At 42.2% G+C, this 26,448-nt stretch overlaps 1 protein-coding gene across 1 annotated transcript in view; it reads left to right on the top strand.

Annotated features, from left to right (window-relative positions):
• Window positions 1-26,448, top strand: part of TULP4 (TUB like protein 4) — a 128,509-nt gene that overhangs the window by 76,551 nt on the left and 25,510 nt on the right. The window contains exons 3-5 of the mRNA XM_060753652.2: window positions 6,534-6,662; window positions 9,517-9,678; window positions 22,229-22,409. Of these exons, the coding sequence (XP_060609635.1) occupies window positions 6,534-6,662; window positions 9,517-9,678; window positions 22,229-22,409 (472 nt within the window). The remainder of the gene's footprint in view (window positions 1-6,533; window positions 6,663-9,516; window positions 9,679-22,228; window positions 22,410-26,448) is intronic.

The raw sequence follows: 26,448 nt of genomic DNA, 5'->3' as shown, positions 1-26,448 counted from the left end.
AGTGTGGACTCAGATGACTCAGTTCAAAGCAGATATTGTGGTTCTTGTGGGTTTTTTCGGGCTATATGGCCATGTTCTAGAGGCATTTCTCCTGACGTTGATATTGTGGATTATCTGCCTTGATATTCTGGGTTATATGGCTCTGTGGAAGGACCCTGGCTTATCCCTTTTTCCTTTTATCTGTTTTTTTGGAATCGATTTGCATGATATTGACTGTATTGATTTGCATGATATTGACTTTTATCTGGATTTTGGAATCAATTTGCATGATACACATGTAGAATTAAGATGAAAGAATGATGTTGAAGAATACTGAACTGCAGTATTCTTTGGAAGTGGTATGTGTATCATATTTTTGCATGTTTCCTTGTGTACTTCCTTTGTGTAATTAAACGTATCAGAAATTAGGGAAGGAGCTGTGGTGGCGCAATGGGTTAAACCCTTATGCCAGCTGAACTGCTGACCTGAAGAATGCTTCTGGAACATGGCGAGACACCTCGAAAAGCTCACAACAATCCTGCTGAACTGAAGAAAGATGGGATGAGCTCCCATCTGTCAGCCCCAGCTTTTCATGCAGGGACATGAGAGAAGCCTCCCACAGGATGGATCCAAGCATCCCCTGGGCAACATCTCTGCAGATGGCCTATTCTCTCACACCAGAAGCGACTTGCAGTTTCTCAAGTCACTTCTGATTCCATCTTGTATGTAGGCAAACATGGAGAAAATAGGACTTTTCTATCCACAGGCATAAATGATCCAGTCTGAAGTGGCTGTTGGATTCAAACATAGTTCTAGACACACCAGGGCTCCAGAGTATCCTTAAGGTTGCATCCATGTGCTCACTTCTCAGGAGAAGGGAGGAATATCAACTTGATATTAAGGAAAGAGAGAAAAATTTTCAGAAAGGACTTCTTGAATTGGAAAAGGAGAAGAGGGTTGTTATAGGCAGTGCAATGGCTGGGCATTATCAAAAAAATTTCATTGATTAAGCAGTGAAATATTGTGCCTCGGAGTGTGGTGGAGCCTGCTTCTCTGGAGGGTTTTAAGCAAAGGCTGGATGGTCATCTATTGGGGATGCTGTGTTGCTGCATGGCAGATGGTTGGACTGGATGGCCCATGGGCTGTCTTCCAACTCCAGGAATCTATATAATCTCTGGAACTATGAGTCAGAAGTCAATAATTCAGCCATGTGGCTGATCATCTAAAACTCAGGAGAGAAGGTGATGCAAGGTGATCGGAATATGCCTCAGTGTGAATAATATTTTCTAGAATTTCCTGATTCTAAGAATATTACTCACAGTGTGACAATATATTGATGTTAATTTTTATGGGGGAGTTCTGAAAAACACCCCATTATCAGCCATCTGCTATCCTGTAGTAAATTGGCTGACACCAACTGAAAATGACTCAGTTTAAACACATGCCTTTCACTAATAAACTAAGTACTTTGTTCCAAAATTGATGCAGAAACTTGGGAAATTTGTACTTCCCCCAGGATTTTATATAGGTATTTATGCCAAGTTTCTGGGTTAAACAGGAGCTGAGCACCCCTTCATCACTAAATTGACTATGTGGGAGCAGAGAGTTGTTACCCATTGGCCCAGTTCTTCCCTCCTCATTCTTTGCTTGGTGATTTAAACTGCATTTGCTTTTAAAAGTTCATCCTGGGGAGGAAAAAAGGATTGGGTAAATGTTTGCATATAGGACCTTCCACGAAATATAGAACATACACATTCATTAAATACAGAACATTCCCTTTTTTGCCACATTTTAAAGAAATACTTGATTACACCATATACATAATTTCACTGTTCAGTACCAAAGAAAGAGAGCCAGCATGTGTTGTGTTTTCCTTATGATTGCCAAGATGAGGGTTCAAATCCCTGTTCAACCATGGAAGCTCAGTGGGTGACCTTAAGCAACTCACACTCTCTTAACCTCAAACGAATCACTAACCATCTACTTTAGGAATACCAGAACACGGCATTTCAAGTTTAAATTTTGCCACTTTTCAGGAGATTTTCCACGCTTGAGTATTGCCTCAATGTAATATGTAAAGTTACATATAGCCTGCATTTAAAAAAGGGGAAAGAACCAATCTCTTCAAAACAGCTGTGTTGTGAACTCCTTTGCTAAATGTATTGACTTCTTTGGTATAGGGATTAGAATATTATTGAGTAATTAGTTTGTGATCTGTGCCTGATCTCACTTTTGCAGCTTTCTTTATGTTACCTGTCAAATCTCTGTTTATTACTTTATCGAGTACTAAAAGTGCACATTTCTCAAAAGACTAAGCCACCCACAACCACAGTTAATCAGTAGACGTTCCAGACAGTTTCACTTGGAGAGAAAAAATCAACCACATGCTGGCAGTAGAAAATGTTTTTTCATTTTCACGTTCTCTTTGTGACTTTTACTTGATGTGTGCTGTTAGATTTGTTGCTCCCTTTTCCTGTTAGTGAGCAGAGCTTTCCAAACTGTGTCACGACACATTCGTGTGTCACCTGCAGTGTGTAGGTGTGTGACGTGAACGTAAGCAGAAACCTCTGTGGAATAAGCAATAATTCATAGATTTTAAAAATATAAATGAAAGATCTTCATGAGATAAGATTGTGTCTGTTAGGGAAAACTACTCAAAATATAGCAGAGCATCCAAAATACAAACAGGATACTAAAAGTTGAGCATCCGCTCACAACATTCAGAGCGTGAAGTGCTGTGTGATGTGGCTGTAAAGAATTTAGAGCTTAGGCAGGCAAGAGACAGAGTTCAATCTTAAAAATCACAAAAGGTTTATTTACCTTAATAATAATGACTGACTACATTTTTAACAGTAAATAACTGGGTCTAATCTACTCTAATACCCATCTCTTCTAAGGTTTCAAAAAAGGGAAATATCAGTCACTACATCTCTCTGATACACACGCAGAGAGAGATATCTCAAAACACATAGCACATAGAAAGAAAGAAAAGCAGAAGTAATGGCTTGTAGTAGAAAAGGATCCATTCTACACAAGCAATCAGAATGAGAACACAAACAGAGAGGAGAGAAGAAATAGATATATTCCAATGGTCATACAAATGACATGGGGAAGGGAAACTCTCAGACTATTCTAATCTAACTAACTTGTTACTCGTTGAGGACTAGAGACTTGGGTAGTGTGGGATTGAACCCCAATAGTGTCCCCACACATTTAATTATTACAATTTTGTTAGTATCCATATCTCTTTTAAGGGGTTGGTTTAACCTCTGGTTTGCTAGTAAAACTGAATTACTGTGTCACAAAATGATGCAGATCAAAAAAGTGTGTCACCAACATGAAATATTTGGAAAGCTCTGCTGTGGAGAGAGAAGCAATTGCTTTAGGGTTTTCTGTATATCTACTGTATAAGAGACCATGCAAAACATGAGAAAGAGAGAGAGAAGTAATGCTATGTAAGGCAATACAGAATTTGGGCTTATTACATATATGTAGACTGAAGTTCCTCAGCAGAAAAGTTAGTTAAAGGCAACCACACACTGCAATTATTTCTTTACTTTTCTTGTAAATAGTGGCAACATTGTTCTCAATGAAGCTGTATAACATTGATAGGTATATGGAAAAACTGGAAGACAACATACACTTATGGCTGTAGAGTAAAGCCATCACTGTGCTGAGCAATACCTCCAACTAGATTCTGGGTTAAAAACAAAAAACACTTATGCCCGAAACCAAGAGAATATTTACCAAACACATATAGGGTGGATTTATCCAAACTATATGTGTTGGATTTCAGAAATTCTCTGAAATTCCAAAATTAGTCTTTTGAGAGCGGTGCTCCATTATCATTGGACTTTACTTGGATTTCAATACAATTTAGATTTTCCTTACGAAGGCGTGCACATATGACTCATGACTCATCATCTGCTTACTTCGTCTGAAAGGTTTTTTCATTGAACATGTATCCCTGATACATATATACATTGGAATCTAACTGATTCAGAACTGTTATGTTTGAGAGCGGTTGCTCCTTTTCACTTTGTTTTAAGCTTCTGTATTGAGCTACGTACTGGGGATTTTGGTAATATTGTATACTATATGTTCTTCGAATATTATACTTTTTCCTTACATAGATTACTTTGTGTTTGTTCAGATTCCTTACAAGTATTCTGGGACACTGTATAGCAGCTGTTCAATGTACCCAAACTTTGTTTCCTGCTGAAAAATATTTAAAATACTGTACTATATAAATTTACCTTAAGGCTATGTGTATAGAATTTCATGTTTGAGCTTGGTTCTGATCTCCAAGATATATTCTTACGTACTTATTTTCAAATTTATATTATTGTTTCCAAACATTTTGAATAAAGGATACTCAACTCATCATATAACACTTCAAATAGCAAACAGAATCATCGTAATGTTTTCTAGAAATTAATCATCAAACTTGTATTCAGATATTTAGCAGTTGCTACATTATGTCTTCAGTGTTCACAGATTAAGACTAATCAATAGTTTTGCATCCTCTTAGAAGCAAGAGAGATTATTCTCTTCATAATTATGAAATGTGATCCTGCTGTGATTGGTGATATCTAAATTAATTCAAAAGAAAGTCTCTCTTTGTAACACCATTGAGTGAAAGTAATTTTAAAATAGGGGAAAAGATACTCTCAAAAAGTTATTTTCCAAGTTTTGGATGTACCTCTAGTTGCTGTGAGTCATAGTGGGTTAAAGTTGTGGCTGGAAGTTAACTCCTTTAAAATTTTGTGGCTGCAGCTGCCCATTACTTTCTTTCTGTTCCAAAGGCACCTAGTTATGTAAAACTCACACCTGCATTGTTACGACATTTCATCGCACTATTAATTTCTTTGCCCTACAAGCAGTCACCACTAAAGTAGAACAGACCAACTAAACACGATTGCAGTGTCACCCACAGTGTTACAGATTGTTAGGCTTTGTGAGGAAGAGGAGCTACAGAGCTGCTGTGGCTTGTTTAAGCTGCTTTCACCGTACCCTACTGATACATTTCCCCTGGCTTTTGTCTGACTGCAGTTAGAGGTGGAGTGTTGGACCAGAAGATCTTGTGTTTTGGCCCAGTAAAGCTCTTTCTCATTGTTAAACGGCAGAGGCAAATGTTTAGATCAAGGGTGTGCAAAGTATAGTCAATGGGCTGTACCGTCTCCTGGACCTCGCTTTTGTGATCACTAAAGCCCCACACCATTTCTCCAGCTCCCAAATGTTTAAAAGAAATGGATACAATTTTCAAACAGTTTCTTCCCCAAAATCTCCCCCATGCGTGAATGCCCCCATCCCCACACATGTTCCAAACTAATAATTGCTTTCCTTTGCACTCCCTTTTAAAATGGCATCAAGAAGTGACACTGGATTGTTGATAAATGTTTTTATATATGTTTATTTATGTCTTATTGTAAACATGGTTTTATAGGTTATTGTTATATGTATGTTTGATCTGTATTGTTTTTAAAATGTTGTGAGCTGCTTTGGGTCCCATTTAGGTAGAAAAGTAGGATACAAATAAAGATGATGATGATGATTAGAAACACAACAAGATAAGTACACAGCAAACAAGATCACTATGCCAGTTGTTGTATTGGATCACATGTCAGACACTTCCCAAGTGTCTAGGACTGTATGATGTATCGGCGAATAATGCGTGCAGATCCCAGTAGGGTGGCCTTTTGCAGCTGGCAGATGGTAATTTTGTCAGTGCCGATTGTGTTTAAGTGCAGGCCAAGGTCTTTGGCCACTGCATCCAGTGTGCCGATCACAACTGGGACCACCTAGACTCGCTTCTGCTAGAGTCTTTGCTATTATTATTATTATTATTATTATTATTATTATTATTATTACTATTCCTGCCATCATTTTGGAAGAGACTATCAAAAGTACATTGATTGCACAGGGTTGGACTAAATAGTCCTTGTGATCTCCTCCAACCCTATGATTCTCTGATTTTTAGGTTTTTCACATGACCAGTGAGATGGCCTGGACTTGGATCTCTGGAGTGGAGGAGAATCATATTTTTGACAGTCTTTTTTTGCATAGAAATGTACATTAAAAGAGTAGTCCAACTCAAACTGTCCACACAAAACTGAAAGAAGAGATTGAATGCTTCCATTCCCTATTCTCAGCCAGTGAGATCTTTGATGTGTATGTTCAACCAGGCTAATGGGATATCAAAACATATTTGAATGGATCTTGGAGACTACAGTTGTCATGACAATTGAGAGGAGATCTGATAATGTATGAAGAACCTGGTTTCTGTTTGGAGAATGAAACATTGTCATCCTTCATTTCATTGAAATTCAGCCATAAGGATTCTCAGTTGCTTTTACAGCTGGAGTGAAATATATCCAGATGTTCTTAGGGAGAAAATTTACCAGCTGAATATTTTTGTTTTTATAGGTATAGTTTAGTATGTAAACATGACAATTTATCTTTGCTATTTGGGATAGATAAACTCTGGCAAACAGTAGGTAGGAACCCGGTTAAAACTTACGAAAAAATGTTTTTATTTTCTGGATTCTTCTTAGGTGGTGCTTGTAAGATGGAATGAACCATTTCAGAAGCTGGCAACCTGTGATGCAGATGGTGGAATATTTGTTTGGATTCAGTATGAAGGCAGATGGTCTGTGGAGCTTGTGAATGATCGTGGGGCACAGGTTAGTATTATATATTGGTTTTAGTTTGAGAATTTTCCTGACCTTTTAAAAAACATAACTTCTGGTAAAATAATTACAAAAGAAATTGTTAGAAAAATATGGTAATCTAAATGAGTGCCCAAGGGACATTTTTCCTATTGTTTGCCACAGACACAAGCATATCTGCTCACAAATGGAAACTATTGGCTGCTTGTACATTTCACAGAAAATATGCACAGAAAAAGGGATTGTTTAAACAAAAAGAATGGTATGACTTTTTGGGTCCAACACTGACCATCTCAATGGAGGAACCCTTGAATTTTCAAATCAGAGGGAAGCCTCGCATAACAATCATATTTATAGTTAAAATTTGATTTAAAACACAGTCTCTTGTGAATACCTTAGCAATCTCTTAAGAACCCCTAGGGAATAGCACCACTGTACATTATTGTACTATGACTGTGTGTGTGTGTGTATGTGTGTGGACAGAGAGAGAGAGATAAAAACAAAATCTTTTCTTTCTAGGCAATGGCATACATTTGCAGTAATACACTAGTAACTAGCTACCATTTCTGGTTAATGTGCAACTGTGGTTTCTTTTTGAGGATGGTTTCAGATACAGTCATGAGCCAGATTTCAAAATACTGTGCGCTTGCTGTCAGTTACATAGAATCCATCCATTCTGCTTAATCAATGGATTAAACCAGGCATGGGCAAACTTTTTCACCTTGGGGCCACATTGTGGGCCTGGCCAGGAGGGCCGAGCCAGGAGGGAGGGAGGCTAGGCACACGCTGTGAGGGGAGGGCACAGGAAAGGACGGGGCCAGGAGAGAGCAGGGCAGAGTCTGGGCCATCTTCAGGTTGTTCTCCCAGCATAAGGACAGGGCTACTCATCCCATTTTTATGCTGGGAGTAAGGCGGGACACAGAGCAACTGCCCCGATCCTCCTTCCCATCCTCCTCTCCTGTCCTCTTGGCATTATGCTGGGAGGAGGGCAAGACAGGCCGTGGCTGAGTGTGCTCCAGGGAGCTCTCAGCTGCCGCGTGCCTTCCTCAAGCCATTCTCCTGGCATAAAAATGGGGTCGCTCACACCATCCTTATCCCAGAAGGGGGAGTGAGACAACGGTGGTTGAGAGTGCTCCACACGGCTCTCAGCTCCTACATGTCTTCTTCCCCCATCTTTTATACCAAGAGGAGGAAAATGAAGAGGGCCTCAGGTAAGTGCCCAGGGGGCCATATCCGGCTCCCGGACCTTAGTTTGCCCATGCCTGGGATAAACCCTTGCACTGCTGACCTAAAGGTTGGCAGTTCAAATCTACAAGACAGGGTGAGCTCCCACTGTTAGCCCTTGCTCCTGCCAACCAAGCAGTTCAAAAACATGCAAATGTGAGTAGATAAATAGGCACCACTTGGCGGGAAAAGGCAAAAAGACACTTCAAGGGGTCATTCTGGCCACACTACCAGGATGTGTCTACGGACAATGCAGGTTCCTTGGCTCAGAAATAGAGAAAGAACACCTCCCCCAGAGTTGGAGATGAGCACCGCCTCCGAGCCGGAAATTAAAGAAGTCTTTGCCTTTGTCTGTATATTTGCCTCATTGTATGTCATTTGTAACAAGGCATTGAATGTTTTCCTATGTCTTTGTATATACTGTAATCCGCTCTGAGTCCCCTCGGGGAGGCCAAATATTTATTTATTTATTTATTTATTTCTTGCATTTATTAACCGCCGCTCTCAGCCCTAGGGCGACTCGCGGCGGTGTACAGTACAAAAGGACACTTTACAAAGAAATCAGAACAACAACTAACATCACTAATACATAACATCTAACTTACACTAAAACATCCGTTCCGTCATATTATGGAATCATAGTCAATCTCGTAGTCATAGTTCGTTCCGGTTGTCAATACCATTAACATAGCACTTAGTTGAAAGCCTGCTCGAAGAGCCAAGTCTTCAGGCCTTTACGAAAGGCCATGAGGGAGGGGGCCTGTCTGACGTCAGCAGGGAGGGAGTTCCACAGCCGGGGGGCCACCACTGAGAAGGCCCTCTCTCTCGTCCCCGCCAGATGTGCCTGTGAGGTAAAGTATTATTATTATTACTATATTAATCAGTGGAGCCCCCGGTGGCGCAGTGGGTTAAAGCACTGAGCTGCTGAGCTTGTTGATCGAAAGGTCACAGGTTTGATTCCGGGGAGCGGTGTGAGCTTCCGCTGTCAGCCCTAGCTTCTGCCAGCCTAGCAGTTCGAAAATATGCAAATGTGAGTAGATCAATAGGTACCACTCCGGCAGGAAGGTAACGGCGCTCTATGCAGTCATGCCGGCCACATGACCTTGAAGGTGTCTACGGACAACGCTGGCTCTTCGGCTTAGAAATGGAGATGAGCACCACACCCCAGAGTCAGACATGACTGGACTTAATGTCAGGGGACTACCTTTACCTACCTTTACCCTATATTAATCAGTAGTAATTAAACCGCCATGAGCCACCCTTGGGCTGAGAATGACGGTATAAAAATATAGTAAATAAATAAAGAAATATTAAAAACTAAAGGATAATCTAATTTGGATAAATTAAAAGAACTTACACATTTCAGGAGGTGAGATTTAATCAAATGTACCTTAAGATCAGCTATTTATCTTTGACATACTTTTCAGGGAGATCAATTTGAATTCTAAAATGCAAGAACAGCAGAGCTAGCTTGAGGGCTGAATACCCACGTGAATATGTCTAAAAGGGACAGGATAGACTCATTAACTGGAATCTCAGAAATGTTTGTGTCTTTGACTTCAGTCGCTTCTGTATGGTGATGATCTTTTGACTGTGGAATACATTATAAAAGGATGTCTAACCTTCTGTCTCTGTGTGCATTAAGGTGAGCGACTTTACATGGAGCCACGATGGAACGCAAGCACTCATTTCCTACAGAGATGGGTTTGTCCTAGTTGGATCAGTTAGTGGGCAGAGACATTGGTCTTCGGAGATTAACTTGGAGAGTCAGATCACCTGTGGCATATGGACTCCTGATGATCAACAGGTAATTTGTCTCTGAGAGCAAACCTTGCACTTCACTCTCTTAATATATATATTCCAGAGTTTGAATTCATTAATAAGCATCTTTCTCCTCCAGAAGAACAAAACAATATTTGTCTTATTTACTGCACTCTCATTCAATCAGTGGATGATGCACTCCTTGCTGATGCCCATGTAATCATTGGTGGCACAAACCATACTCCTACATATATTCCCATCACTCTCCTTGAAGACCCTTGTTGACAATTTGGTTGTACTCCTGGATTCAACCCAGAATACATTTGTCGACATTGTTGCATTAACCTTAAGGGTATTGGCACAGAGTGTGTATCTCTGTCTGTTGCTGCCCATTTTGTCCATTTCTAGAGATGTTTCATCTGACCTCAGTGACATATGCCCTAGTTACTGATATGACAATTAAACTATGGGATGCCACATAACTGCCAAAAAGAGTCATTTTGTAGATGACATCCAGCTCTATTTCTTTGTAACATGTTATCAAAAACTATGAATGCCTTGATATTAATTATGAATTCTATGAGAACGTATAGACTGAAGCTGAATCCTGATAAGAAAGTGATTTTGTAAGTGGGTAGTCACCAGGTATGGGAATTAAACTTTTTACTTGTTTCTCTGAAAGAACAGCACTATAGTTTGGGAACGTTCTTGGACTTTAATCTTATCACTAGAGGCCCAGGCAATCTCAGTAGATCTGAGTGACCCCTACTAGTGTTGGTTGATAGAGTGACTAAGGTCATTCTTAGGTAAGAGTAGTCTTGCTGCTTTGATTCATGCACTGGTTATGACCATATAACTAGATACATGCAGTACATTCTGTGTAGAGCTGCCCCTTCTCTGTTTCAGGAGCTGCAACTTCTGCTAAACGGAAAAGCTAGGATGCTCAGTAGAACATCAGGCTATGCTGGAAAAACTAAACTGATTCTGTCTATTACCTGTGAAGCATTGTTTAATTTTTTTTAATCGCACTGCAAAATCCTAAACACTGGAAGGCCATCATACCTGTCAGATCACTTTTCCTTTTATATGTCCAGTAAACCTGTGAGATCTGCAGAAACTAGAATGCTGCCATTTAATATTGCCTTTGTGCCAGGCGTTAGTGATACTCAAAATCTTCAGGAGGTTGTTGTTTTCAGGCTTAGTATGGGGTCAGAAGGCAGTCTCTGTGCTTTTCAAACAGTCTCAAAGGGCTCTAAGATCTACTGGGGTGGTCCTCCTCTTGGTCCGTTCACCATCAAAAGTGCAGCTGATGGGGAGAAGACCTCGGTGGTGGCCCCCTGGCTTTGGAATGACCTCCCCATGGAGATTAGTCAGGTCCCCACACTCTCCTCCTTCCACAGGGACCTGAAGACTCTGCTGTTCAAACAAGCTTTTGAGAATGCCCAGTCTCTAGTTGTTTCTTCATAATATTTATGCAGTCTTGCACTTTATCCATGCCCTCTTTCCATGATTACAACACTGCACTTATCCTATTCCTTTGATCTTTTGTTTACAGCCTAGCCATGTTTATAGTAGCTTGCTGCCATTGGTTGTTGAGTGCTATTTTAATATGTGCCTTAAGTTGTTTGTTTTTATGCATATTTGTTTATTAAATTGTATTTTATATTGTGTTTTATTTTATGTTGTTTTTTGGCACCTTGTGCCGTGTGTAAGCTGCCCTGAGTCCCTTTGGGGAGATGGAAGCAGGATATTTATTTATTATTTATTATTTGCACTTGTTAACCGCCACTCTCAGCCCGAAGGCGACTCGTGGCGGTGTACAGAACATAGAACATAAAGACAACAGTTACAGTAAATCAGGGCCATAACACACATCTTACTAACACACAGCTAATTAAACTAAAAATCCGCTTCGTCTTGTTTGGGTCATTGTCAATCTCGTAGTCATAGTCCATTCCGGTGGTCATTCCAAAAACATAGCACTTAATTGAAGGCCTTTTCGAAGAGCCAGGTTTTCAGGCCCTTGCGGAAGGCCATGAGGGAAGGCGCCTGTCTAATTTCAGCGGGGAGGGAGTTCCACAGCCGGGGGGCCACCACCGAGAAGGCCCGCTCTCTAGTCCCCGCCAAGCGTGCCTGTGAGGCAGGCGGGACCGAGAGAAGGGCCTCCCCGGATGATCTCAAGGTCCTCGTGGGCTCGTAGGCCGAGATGCGGTACTCAAGGTATTTTGGGCCGGAACCGTTTAGGGCTTTGTAGGTTAACACCAGCACCTTGAATTGGGCCCGGTAGCTGATCGGCAGCCAGTGGAGCTGGGACAGCAAGGGCGTTGTGCGCTCCCTGTGTCCCGCTCCGGTTAACAACATGGCTGCCGCGCGCTGGACTAGCTGGAGCTTCCGGGCCGTCTTCAAGGGCAGCCCCACGTAGAGAGCGTTGCAGTAGTCGAGGCGGGATGTGACCAAAGCGTGTACCACCGTGGCCAAGTCAGACTTCCCAAGATACGGGCGCAGCTGGCGCACGAGCCGAAGCTGTGCAAATGCACCCCTGGTCACCGCTGAAACCTGGGGATCCAGGCTCAGCGATGAGTCCAGGGTCACACCCAAGCTGCGAACCTGCGCCTTCAAGGGGAGTGCGACCCCGTCCAGCACAGGCTGTAACCCTATACCCTGTTCGGCCTTGCGACTGACCAGGAGTACCTCTGTCTTGTCTGGATTTAATTTCAGTTTGTTCGCCCTCATCCAGACCGTCACAGCGGCCAGGCACCGGTTCAGGACTTCGACAGCCTCCTTAGTAGCAGGTGGGAAGGAGTGACAGAGTTGGACGTCATCTGCGTACAGGTGACACCGCACCCCGAAACTCCGGATGATCTCACCCAGCGGCTTCATGTAGATGTTAAACAGCATGGGGGACAGTATGGAGCCCTGAGGAACACCACACGTCAAAGACTGTGGTGTTGAACAGGAGTCCCCCAATAACACCTTCTGGGTACGACCCTCCAGAAATGACTGGAGCCACCGCAAAGCGGTGCCCCCAAGGCCCATCTCTGCAAGGCGTCCCAGAAGAATACCGTGGTTGACGGTATCGAAGGCCGCTGAGAGGTCCAGAAGCACCAACAGGGACACACTCCCCCTGTCTAGCTCCCGGCGGAGATCATCCACTAAGGCGACCAAGACCGTCTCGGTACCATGTCCCGGTCTGAAGCCAGACTGTGCCGGATCCAGATAATCCGTGTCTCTCAAGAATACCTGGAGTTGTGAGGCCACCACGCTTTCCATGACTTTGCCCAAGAAGGGAAGATTGGAAACAGGCCGAAAGTTGTCAAATTTAGTGGGGTCCAGTGATGGTTTCTTCAACAGCGGCTTTATAATAGCCTGTTTTAGGCTCGCTGGAATCGTGCCTTCCCGAAGGGAGGCATTAACCACCACTGTTACCCACTCAGCCAATCCCCCTCTGGCCTCTTTCAGAAGCCAGGATGGGCAGGGGTCTAGGATGGACGTGGTAGGCCTCATTCCTCCAAGTATCTTGTCCACATCCTCGGGTTTCACAAACTGAAGAGAATCCATCAAAATAGGACAAGCAGGTGATTGTGTCACATCCACAGAGACTGCATTTAATGTGGCGTCCAGCCCAGAACGGATCAAAGCGACTTTGTCTGCAAAGAACCGAGCAAATGCTTCACAGCGCGTGTCCAAGTTGTCAGGGCTCCCACCTGAGGTAGGGGGAGTTAAAAGACCTCTGACAATCCGAAACAACTCCGCCGGACGGTTTTTTGCAGATGCAATAGTAGCCGCAAAGAAAGTTTTCTTTGCGGCTTTTATTGCCGCGGCATATGCCCTCAAAAAGGACACAAACCGTGCTCGATTTGGCTCGCTTGGGTCCGAGCGCCACACGCTCTCTAGTTCCCTCTTCCTTCGCTTCATCGCTGCCAGCTCCTCAGTGAACCAAGGAGCTGGTTTAGCTCGGTTACTTGAGAGGGGACGTTCCGGAGCGATCCTGTCAATTGCCCTGGTCATCTCCCCATTCCAGAGAGCGACCAAGGCCTCGACATGGTCACCTACCGAGGTGGCGGGAAAATCCCCAAGAGCCGTCAGGAATCCGTTCGGATCCATAAGCCTCCTGGGGCGGACCATCTTAATGGGTCCTCCACCTTTGCGGAGGTTAGGGGGCGCAGTGAGCCTAAATCTGATCAGGAAGTGGTCGGTCCATGGCAACGGATAGACAGCTCCTCCACACCGCCACCCTGCTCCCATCCCTGGCAGAAAACCAAGTCCAATGTGTGTCCAGCACAGTGGGTGGGGCCAGTTATTTGTTGGGACAGCCCCATGGTTGCCATGGCAGACATGAAGTCCTGAGCCGCTCCTGTGAGGGTCGCCTCGGCATGGATGTTGAAGTCCCCCAGCACAAGGAGCCGTTGGGACTCCACCACCAGGCTCGAGACCACCCCCGCTAGCTCAGGCAGGGAGACTGTAGTGCAGCGAGGTGGACGGTACACTACAAGAATCCCTATTCTGTCCCGGTCACCCACCCTCAGGTGGACGCATTCGAAATTTGTGGTCTGCGGGATGGGGCTCCTGGTCAGATGGATGGAATCTCTATAGACCACTGCGACCCCGCCTCCCCGTCCTCCGGCTCTTGGTTGGTGTTGCACGGAGAAACCTGGAGGACAAAGCTGGGAGAGGTTTACGCCCCCCGCTTCATCCAGCCAGGTCTCCTTGATGCACGCCAGATCTGCCCGCTCCTCCAGGATTAAATCCTGGATCCAGGTCGTTTTTCCGTTGACAGATCTGGCGTTCAACAACACCACCTTCAAACCAGAGGGCCCGCTCACCTGGTTACACCAATTTACCTTAGGAGACCGGTTGGGGGTTGTTAATATGGATAAGCGGTCCGAATTAGGCCAAATTCGAGGTCTCCTTTTCCCGCATCTCCTCCTTCCCACCACGACCTCTATGGGGGCCCCTCGGCTCATGGAACACCTCCCCTCCTCCATGCCGCAGTCTAACGCTAAGATCTTGCTTTCTGCTTTATTCTTTGTTTGACTTTCCGGTCTTTGCCAATCTCCTTTCTTCCCCACTACCCCCCTCCCCACCTCATTTTTATTTATAGGATCCAACCCACCTCCTCCCCTGTCCCTCACACTATACAATAGTAACAAGGATAGCACACAGAGGGGGATGGGGGACCACATGGATGACAACGATTCAAGGCGGTGTTGGATGTTCAGGCCACACCACTAGAATAGTTCATAAAGTGCACAATAAAGAGCTAGATTTAAAGTGCAATCGCTACAGTAGCTAAAGTGCAGTAGCTAAAGTGCAGTAACTACAGTGCGGCACGGAGGGGTAAGAAGGGGTGAAAGTGCTAATGCGGTTGGCGGCACAGGCAGGCGCCTTAAAGTGCTCTCTTACATAAAGTGCTATGTCTCGTGTTTATATCACATATTCAACCGATATAAGCCCAGGAATGTGCAAGCTGATGGTATATAATCACCCTCCTATGGGGCCGAGATGATGGTCAATTAACTCAATGCTATTATGACCCAGATGGAGTCTCTAGACGGTTGGAATGAAGCGGATGGGGGCTTCCGGAGATGGTAACTCGGCAAGGGACAGCACGGTTGGTCGGCCACAGAACTACACACTTTGTACTAACACAGAGAAGGCCAGCCTAAAGGTCTACACAAAGGCAAGCATAAGATCTACACAACAGTCTGCACCAAAGGTTACATAGAGAACTGCACGGAGGAGGCCACCACAATATCAGGTCTACACAAAAATATCAGATCTACACAATATCAGATCTACACAAAAAGGTCAGCACAAGATGTTTGCTCTGGGGTCCGCACAGGGGCAGCCAGACCCTCCGTAGTCCGCAGCCCAGCTGTAAGCTGGTGGCGATAGCGGCCGCGGCAATGGTGTGGCCTGGTGGAAGACGCGGTCCTGCTGGCGGTGTCTGCGGCCTAGTGGGGTGGTGGTGGTGTCCTCCGGCGGTGACAGCAATGGCGGCCCGGCCGTAACTCGGCCCTGCGGAGGACTGCGTTGGTTTAATCTCAGGCGGCGATGCCTCATCAGCAGAGGAGGCCGCAGCTCCGCCGCTCCATATAAGAATAAAGTTGTTATTATTATTATTATTCTCAACTAGTTGAAAGATACATCACCACATTAGGCTTTCGTAGGCCACAGATCTAAAGCTTTATTCAGGGTGTTCTTTTATAGACGTAGGACATTTGTTAAGCCATATCAAATGTAGTAGTCCATAGTGAGTGATTTAGTGAGGTGTTAATGAAATAGAATACTCTTAGTATTTAAATTATCAGGAGTCTCATATCATATTGAGGAGGAAATAAATTATCCTCCTCCCACTCTTTTAGAAGTGTATCTTGTTAACTCCTCATTTTGGAGCCATATGGGAGAAAGAAAAAATTGATTCCATCAATTAAAAGTATCTCAGTTTGTCAACCAATTCAAATCTTGTTGCATCTTGATAGAAAAATTCTCATTGACTCCAGGGGACTATCAGGTTCCAAATGAGAAAGCTGGCTCAGAACAGATATCTGCCTGCTCCCAACATGCTCAGTTAGTTCATCACTTGCACTCATTACAGAGACTTGAATACCAAATTTAGTGGTTGAAATATAGCATTGCTGCTTTGTTTCTTCTCAGTTATAATATGGCTAAACTAATGTTGAGTTCATGGTCACCTCTACTGCTGAAATTGCAGGTGGCTTGGAAATTTTCATAGAATTGTAGAATTATAGAGTTGGAAGAGTCTACAAGGCCTCTCCAGTCCAATCTCCTGCCATGCAGGAACACAGAATCATAACACTCTTGACAGATGGGCCTCCAGCCTCTACTTAAAAACCTCTTGAGAAGGAGGCTCCACCATAATGTGAGGCAGCAGCTTATTCTACTGCTGAACAGCTCTTGCCATCACGTTCTTTCTGATGTTTAGGTGGGATCTCTTTTTTCATAATTGGAACACATTGCTCCAAGTTCTAGTCCCCTGAGCTGCAGAAAACAAGTTTTCCCCTCCACCTCAGTGTGGCACTCTTTCAGATATTTGAACCTGACTATCATGTCCCTTCTCAGCCTTCTTTTCTCCAAGCTGAAAATACCCAGCTCCCTCAGCCGTTCCTCATGAAGCTCGGTTTCCAAACCTTTGATCATTTTGGTCGCCCTTCTCTGGATACATTCTAGTTTGTCAATAGCTTTCTTGAATTGTGGAGCCTAGAACTGGACACAGGGTTATTCCTTTCCCGGAAAAAAAAAATCCTGTTTTTTTTTTCTTCCTTCATATGTTTTTTTTTCTTGGAAGTCACTCTTTTCTGGCATGGATGTCCTGACGGGCTCTTTGCCTCATGTTAGGCTTTATGGTGTAGACACCTGTCTGTGTACCAGTAGCTAGTAGGTAGGTTATGCAGTCTGTCTATATACTGCTCTCCTCAGTTATTTTAAGTTGGATAATGAGGAGCATGTGTACCAAGTGTGGTCCAGATCCATCCAGCCTTGTAGGAGCCTTTGTGGTGTAAAGAAACAAACAAACATACTGTAACGTTCATATAGAGAAATAGATATGATTGTAAAAAATAAAAGGGAATTTAAAAGACTCAAATTACAGAGGCAGATTTTGTCAGCTTCTGTAAATTTTATCATACTATATACAGCAGCGTTTCTCAACCGGGGGGGGGGGGGTGTCAGAGGGGTTGTCAAAGACCATCAGAAAACACAGTATTTTCAGTTGGTAATGGGGATTCTGTGTGGGAAGTTTGGCCTAATTCTATCATTGGTGGGGTTCAGAATGCTCTTTGTTTGTAGGTGAACTAGAAATCCCAGCAACTATAATTCCAAATGTCAATGTCTATTTTCTCCAAACTCCACCAGTGTTCACATTTGGGCATACTGAGTATTTGATTCATTCCAAGTTTTATCCAGATCCATCATTGTTTGAGTCCATGGTGCTCTCTGCGTGTAGGTTAACTAGAACTCTTAAAACTCAACATCAGTGCCCACCAAACCCTTCCAGTATTGTCTGTTGGCCATGGGAGTTCTGTGTGCCAGTTTGGTTCAGTTCCATCGTTGCTGAAGTTCAGAATGCTCTTTAATGGCAGGAGAACTTAAAATCTCAGCAACTACAAATCTCAAATGTCAAAATCAATTCCCCCAACCCCACCAGTATTCAAATGTGGGCATGTCAGGTATTTGTGCTACATTTGGTCCAATGAATGAAAATACATCTTGCATATCGGATATTTACATTATGATTCATAACAGTAGAAAAATTGCAGTTATGAAGTAGCAACGAAAATAATTTTCTGGTTGGGGGTCATGACAGCATGAGGACCTGTATTAAGGGATCGCAGCATTAGGAAGGTTGAGAACTACTGATATACGGTAACTCCTAAAAAAGCAACAACGTATATTAAACAATTGATTTTAAAGTGGAGATCATTGATTTTAGTCTTTATGTATATTTATAGTTTATTTTATGTTTCAGCATTGAATGTTTGCCGTATGTATATTGTGCTCCACCCTGAGTCCCCTTCGGGGTGAGAAGGGCGGAATATAAATGCTTTAAATAAATAATGAATATTAAGACTGTACAGAACCTAAAATAATGTATTTTATATTACATGTTGAAGACTTCATACAATTTGTTAATTGTTACATAAAGAGAAGGGGAAATGCTGTAAGATTTTCCTAATAAGTCCCTAAGGTGAGCTTCTCCCACCAGAGCCCCTGAGTTATCTAGGTCAGGGCTCTGTTCTCAAAACAGCATTAGAAAGCACCCAGCAGCTAAACAATCTGCAATTTATTGCCCCCTCAGGTTCTGTTTAGAGATTGAGACCTATTTTCCAAAGCCAAGAAATACTGATTTTCCCATCTAGTGGACAAAACTACAACTTCCATCCTAGCTTACATGCTTGTTACAGTTTTAATTGTTATGGCCATACTACACAGCAAGTAGGAAGAAGCCCCCCTAATTAATTAGACAGTACATTTAAGCTGCGCGAAATAGAGACAATGGCAAAATTGCTTGCATAAAGGGTCCTGTAGTAGCCAATAGCAGTACTATCTGTAAAATTAAAGTGTAGCAATCAAAGAAGACCTGGGCTGGTATTACAAGTGATTCTCTTGTAGTAGAAACAAAACATTCCACTATATAATATTTTAGACTATTTTTAGAATTATTTCAGGGTTTTGTGTTAGTTCTGTCATTTAAAATTAATGATCTCCGGTTGCTCATGCTAAGAGCGTTATGAATGTTTCATGTTCTGCTGCTGCACTTTTGGACTGGATACAGGGCTTTCTTTCTATATTTAGAATGATTAGACATATTTTAGTGATACTTGCTCCCTTTTATACAGTTATAAATTATGTAAACGGATAACATTCTTTGCTACTTGCTCAGTTGTCTAGTGTTTATGAGTCCCCAAGAAACAGCAAATAGATCCAGTAGAAAGAAAGAAATTAGGCTAATTGGGATATTGGCCTTTTCTTCCGTTTTCTTAAGTAACTATTGTAAGCTTCACTCTTAATTATTACTCAGTTAGGAATATGAAAATGTTCATTATGTATGAAGAGACTCCGCAAAGCTTTCTAGCATCCTCAACACAGTCATTGTTCCGTCTCTTGGCTTTAGAAACAAATTGCTTTCCAGTGTTGTCGAACGCCACAGACCAAATATTTTTGACACAGTAAAACTAAAAATTCTAATTTAAATTGAGCCATATTATTACATCATTTCATCCATTGCAAACTGTAGCAACATTATGTGCATTTAGTGGTACAAAGGGGGAAAGGCATCACTACATTTTTCTTTAAGTAGAGTGCATTCTCAGACAATATTCACAGAAGAATATGAGACACTGGAAGGCTGATGAAGTTGTACGACAGAGGAGAAGAAAATGCATCAACCCAGATGGTTTTGTACTGCAGATCCCATCATTTCTCACCATTGGCTATGTGGATTATGGCTCATAGGAATTGCAGTCAAATGGCACCCCAGAGACATGCACTTCTCACCAAGAATCTTGATACCAGATTGATAAGTAACCATTTGAAAAAAGCAGCTGTTTTCAAGATAAAAACTGTGTTTTGAAAACTTTGAAAAAAAGAAGATTTCTTTTGAAAATCCATATCGTTTTTATTTTCTCACCCGGGAGTTCTGTGATAGTTTTCTGTAAAGCAAATATAAAAGGTAATAGTTAAAGCAGTGGTATTCCCCGTAGTAACCTATGGATGTGAGAGCTGGACCATAAAGGAGGCTGAGCGAAGGAAGACAGATGCTTTTGTATTGTGGAGTTGGACAAAAATGTTGCAAGTGCCTAGGATTGCAAGAAGATCGAATCAGTCCATACTCCAGGAAGTAAAGCCTGACTGCTCACTGGAGGGAAGGATATTAAAGGCAAAGATGAAGTAGTTTGGCCACATAATGAGAAGACAGGATAGCTTGGAGACGATAATGATGCTGGGGAGAATGGAAGGAAAAAGGAAGAGGGGCTGACCAAGGGCAAGGTGGATGGATGTCATCCTTAAAGTGATTGACTCGACCTTGGAAGAGCTGGGGGTGGCAACGGGCAGCAGGGAGCCCTGCTGTGGGCTAGTCCATGAAGTCACGAAGAGTCAGAAACAACTGAATGAATAAACAACAAAGCAAAGAAATCTAGAACTCATGCCCCAGTTATGCTTTAAACTTGATTATGAGCCATGTAAAAATGGAATTCAGTATTTTTAATTGTTGGTTTACAGCAATTGCTGTTGGAGAACTTGCCCTCTAGATTTGGGATATTTACCAGGTAGATTCTACCTGAAATTTCAGCCTGAATCTACCTATCTGATGGTTCTGCTTTGCATTTCAGTCATCAAATGGTTGCTTTAGTCATTTTGTCATTTGGGAGTTGTAGATGCTGGGATTTATAGTTAACCTACAATCAAAGAGCATTCTTAATGCCACCAATGATGGAATTGAACTAATCTTGGCAGACAGAGCTCCCATGATCTAGAGAAAATACTGAGAGGGTTTGGTGGGCATCGACTTTGAGTTTTGGAGTTGTAGTTCACCTACATCTCGAGAGCACTGTGGACTCAAACAATGAGGAACTGGACCAAACTTGGCACGAATACTCAATATGCCCTGATGTGAACACTGGTGGAGTTTGGGGAAAGTAGACCCTGACATTTGGAAGTCGTAATTACTGGGATTTATAGTTAACCTACAATCAAAGAGCACTCTGAACCCAACTCACAATTGATCTACACCAAACTTGGCACACTACCTACATGGCCAACATTGAATATTGGTGGGGTTGAAGAGCTATTTTTCAATTCTGGGAGTTGTAGTTCACCAACACCAAAAAGTAAGAGAAGTACAGGGGTAAAGATCTTCAGCCTTATCTGCCAAAGGGGTTCCTAAGACCATCAGAAAATACATATTTCTTATGGTCTTTGGCGACTCTTCTGAAACCACCCTCTTGACCCCCTCGCCAGGGGTCCCGACCCCCAGGTTGAGTAACATTGCTCTGTAGTAAGGATGAGGTTGAGTTTTATGCTGCAAGTACTATTTACAACATGCCACCAAAAGTTTCATCTGTCATTTTCATTTCTTTAAATAGACAGAGGGAGATTTCTGTCTATTGAAGTTTTCAACAGGTAATTTAAATAAATCAGCAATGCAACATCCTAAAAATATTCATGTGAAAGACAGCCCATTAGTTTTAGTGGAGTGAAAGTACAGTGCAAATATGTGTGTGTAGGAGTATAGGCCAGAGTTGAATTTTCCCGGTGTCCCAGTGGAAAGGTGTCAGGTTTGCTCTCCTAAATTATGCTGCACATCTTTTAAAAGCTATGAAATGTGCAAGACATAGACTTTTCAGTACATCAGGGAACAAAACATGCTCCAGGGGAAGGTGTCTGTAGGTTATAGTATCTCTTATCTGAGATGCTGTACCTGGGCTGTCTCCTAACTGCTATTTTAAACAACATTAAAACCTTGCCTCATCCATTCTATGTTTGACATTGTGGGTTGAAACTTCCCTTTATTGGTTGTTTTTGAGCTCATCACATTGCTTTTTCACCTGGGCTGTAATGCTCTAGTTCCACCTGATTAATTCATATTGATTTTTTGCCAGCTTTGCTGCAGGGACAGGCATCTGGTTGCCCTCACGTGGTTGGCGATGCATTGGTGGAGTATTCCATCATTGTCATAATCCACAACCATCTTTAAAGTGTTGCTGGTTGACAAGCTTTGACTCCAATGTGCTAATTATTTTGAAGCCAGAACACTGTCTGCTTGAAATTTCTCATAATTTTCCATTTAAGTAAATAATTTTGTGCCATGGGACGCCACTAAAAATTTAAAATGTCTTACGATATTTCTTTACCAGATTATGCCATTTTAGAATCCACAGCATGGAAACATGTCTGAACATGTAACTAAATCAAAGGCCTCTTCTGGTGGAAAGATACCATGTGAGAAGGGCTTTTGTCATAGATTAGCTGTGACATGGTGCTAGATTAGAGGTGAGAAAGAGATACTAAAACAGAAGGAAATGTCTTGTTCATATTTTTAAAAATGCTTCTCCTTTCCATTTATTTTCTTTTAGGTCCTGTTTGGCACAGCAGATGGACAGGTGATTGTCATGGACTGCCATGGCCGAATGCTAGCACACGTTCTCCTTCATGAGTCTGACGGCATCCTTAGCATGTCCTGGAACTACCCAAGCTTCTTGGTCGAAGACAGTAGCGAGAGTGACACTGATTCCGATGATTATTCCCCACCACAAGGTGATTTGCTTTGATATCGTGGTCTTTGAATGTTAGTGGCCTGCTTTTCGCTGAGATGTAAATATTGAATCTTGATTATACTGATTTGGAATGCTCTTGTTCCTTCATACATAATACTTGTTGCACATACAGTAGCCAGACAAATCTTGTCAAGAACTCAAATATCTAAATTTCTATCAGATGGAATGGGTAGGGCAAGCTGGTGGGCAGATGACAAACATTTGCTTTTCCAAAATTAAACACCAGCAACATGTAGATTTATCACCTCAATGAGAATTTAGACTACAGATGTCTATAAGTTTTCATTGATATTGTAATGCTTTTACCAATATGCAAGCCAGTATCTCTCAAGGAAATCTGCATGGCAAGATCTAGCTAATAAATTTTATTATTGCTAGCCATGTTGAATGCCCTTTTGGTAAAAATGGCTAGCTCTACAACATTGGGCGTCCATTGCATCCTTTATCATTCATCTCATTATCTGAATTTCCCTCCATTGATGAAATAGCTTAGAAAGAAGAAGGATGTTCAAGACATCTGTGGAAGTAAATTTATGATTTTCATATGATAAGCTGTAAAGATTATTTCATTAGGCATGGTTTGCCAGTCTGTTCCTAAATTCCTGCTTAACTAACAGTGGAAAGTATAGTTCATTTTGTACTTTCTTGAAGTGGTTTGGCCCTCCTCCCCCCTCTCCGTGATCGCATCTACCTCTGTGAACCGGCATATACCCTAAGATCTCCTGAGGAGGCCCTTCTCTCGCTCCCACCGACGTCTCATGCTTGGCTGATGGGGACGAGGCAGAGGGCCTTCTCGGTGATGGCCCCCCCACGTCTGGAACACCCTTTCCAGAGAGTTAAGACAGGCTCCATCACTTTCCTCATTTCGCAAGAACTTGAAGACTTGGTGGTTTCATCATGCCTTTGAGAATGACTAGTTACTAGTGCCAGTCCCCAGGCCTTAGCTAGGTCTCAACCTTGCTCTTCATTCTCTTTCCTGACCCCCTGTCATCTCAGAGTACTCATTCTGCTCAGTCCCTCTCATAGTCCATTAATAGGTCCTGGAAATGTAGCCCCAGGCCCCACTGTGGTCACTGTTAGAATCGCTTCCTTGCACTACCTCCATCTCCCCAGCCCTACATTGATCTGCACTAATCTCGGCCCAGCCCCCCTTAGATGGTCTAGGCCCCTTGACTACTCCGCCCCCTAGCAGCTCATTCCATATGATAGAAAAGTGTTGAACTGGTTTTAATGTATATGTTTTGTGTTAATAATTTTGTGTCTATGTTTTGAATACTTTGTATAACTTTTCTGTGTTATTTCATGTGTGGAAACCACCCTGAGTCCCCTAGGGGAGATAGAGTAGTATATAAATAAAGTTGTTGTTGTTATTATTATTATTATTGTTATTAAGGAATGTGGTCTTTGAAAAGGACATGGCTGTTTTAAATTGTTTGGTCTATTTCCAACTGGGAGGTCCCAGGTCCAGTGTTCCCTCAGTCTATCATCCTACATTCAAAGAGAGTGGAAACAAAAAAGTCTCCCTAATGATTAGTAGTGGTAAGTGAGAAAGGTATTGTCTTCACAGTCTGTCTTCACAAGAAATAATATAGTCAGTCCTCCATCCTCTGGTTCAATCATCAATGGCTTGAAAACATTCAAAAGACAATTCCAAAAAGCAAATATTGATTTTGCAATTCTAAACATTTTGAAAGTACCCTTATATATAATGGGACTTGAGCATTGGCACCTTTTGGTATCCACGGAGGGCCCTGAAACCAAACTCCAGTGTGTATCCATTATATATTATGTACTCTCTAGAAAAGGGGGTAGCTTCCAGTGTTGGGGTTTTCCTTCATCAAAGTATATCCTAATTATGTGATTGTTATGGTTTTATGTTTGTCATGAGATTGATTTGCAGTTCTGTGTGGGACACTTGTAACATCTGATGCATCCCTGTTGATGACTAAAGTAGGCAAATGGGTAAACAGTGCTGAGTCAATCAGGAGTGGGTGAACTTGGTACATGGCATGCTTCTCATGATTATTCTAATATGATCTTGCAAAGTAGTGCATGTTCCTCAGAAACCTTTCAAAAGAGGCATGCCTTTGACTCATGCAGCTGATTGTGAGGGGGTTGATTGAATTCCCCTTGCCTGCAAAATGCGCCAAATGTGGTGTTTTTAACATTGTCTCCTAAGGACACTTTTCTTGTATCTCCATTGTCTCATTTCAGGAGATAATCACATGAATGATAATGTTCTGTTCTAGCTCAATGTGACCTGTATGATTAACTAGAGTACACGTAGCTAGCGTCCTGAGAATGCCTTTCATTTAGGATAGTAGCTCCTTCTGTCTAAACAGGTTATAGACAAAGAACTAAATTCTGAAGCCCACAGCTGGTGCTGTAGGCAGTTAAATATGGAACACAAAGAACGATATTGTGAACACTGGAGAATGAGTTCATACAGTTGAGACCCTCTTGTACAGTGACATACAACTAGACAAAGTTATATGTCCCATCCACACTGCCATTATAATGCAGATTGAATTGCATTATTTATTATTTATTTAGTTACCCTATTTCTAACCCGCCTTTCTCAACACCAAAGGGAACTCAAGGCGGCTTACATATAGGCCTTAGAGCATCATACAATTTCAATAATATTAAAATGAAATTAAAAATTAATGCATTACATTCAGTAACCATTATATGGTCAGTGCAGAGTCATATAATCCCGTCCGACGGAATTAAACTGCATTCTATGAGTCTACACTGATCACATAATGCAATTCAATCTGCATTGTAATGGCATTGTAAATGTGGCCTAAGATGGCCAGTTTCTGCGTTCTCAGGGCCCATTGTTATGCTCCATCATCAGTGAGGATTGATGTTAGTTGGTGTCATCCATTAGTGAGGATTTCACTGAGTGGAGCAAATGTGTTTCACTACTATGAAGTCATCAGTTTGGACACCTGAGGAAATAACACGTTTCCTAAAAGTATCTTCAAGAGGCAAGACTGGCAATAGTCTTATCTCTTTGCAAAATGTTGTTTCTGATAAACTATCATGCAATGATTTTAACCATAAATTCGATGCCTGTGAAGGAAATAGGAATATGTGCTTGAAAACTTTAATAGAACAGGCAGTCCCCGAGTTAAAAACATCCAACTTACAAATGATTCATAGTTAAGAATGGGGATAAGACAACAGGAGAGAAATCTACTCCTTGGAATGGATATACTCTCCTGGAAGAATTATCATAGTGAAGCTTTATCTTTAATCCTTGTTTCCACAATAAGCCAATTGTTTCAAAATCCATTTGTCACAGAGACAAAAAGTGAGGTGAAATCTTTTGAACAGGGGCACAGACAGCAAAACAAACACAAGAGTGGTGTTAACCCTACCCTATGCTATTCAAAGCGTGTGTGTGTGTGTGTGTATGGCGGGAGTTACACATAAAAATGTACCTGTATTGACTTACATACAAATTCACCTTAAGAACAAACACTTGTACCTTTGAAAATATAACAGCTTAAACCTTTAAAATATTAAGTTAATAATAATGGCCAAAGTCCAGGAAACCAGGGTTCGAATCACTGCTTGGCTATGAAAACTGCCAGGCAACTCACACTCTCTGAGCCTTAGAGGAAGTCAGTGCCAAACTTCCTCTGAATAAGCTTCACCGAGAAAACCATATTAATAGTGGCACAGTGAATCAGAGTTGACTTGAAGGTACATAACAACTACAGATTAATGAGACAGGTGATATTCATTACCTCTTGCAAGCTTGGAAACTCCTGAGGGCAAGGTCAGGCTTGATTTCATCTAAGGCTCAGGTCTTATCTACACTGCTATATAACACAGTTTCATAATGGAGTTTAACTGCATTGACCTGCTTTATATAAGTCTACACTGCTGTATAATGCAGTTCAGTACAGCTGAACCGTTAGCTCCAGTTATCATTCCACAGAATGCTTCTCCAGCACCATATTTCAAATGAGTAATGTCCAGGTTTCACATTAACAATCCAAACCATG

The sequence above is a fragment of the Anolis sagrei genome, chromosome 1 (assembly GCF_037176765.1).
Source record: "Anolis sagrei isolate rAnoSag1 chromosome 1, rAnoSag1.mat, whole genome shotgun sequence".
Classification (NCBI taxonomy): domain Eukaryota; kingdom Metazoa; phylum Chordata; class Lepidosauria; order Squamata; family Dactyloidae; genus Anolis; species Anolis sagrei.
Note: the sequence above shows the minus strand (reverse complement) of the source record. Positions and strands in the feature narration are given on the sequence as shown.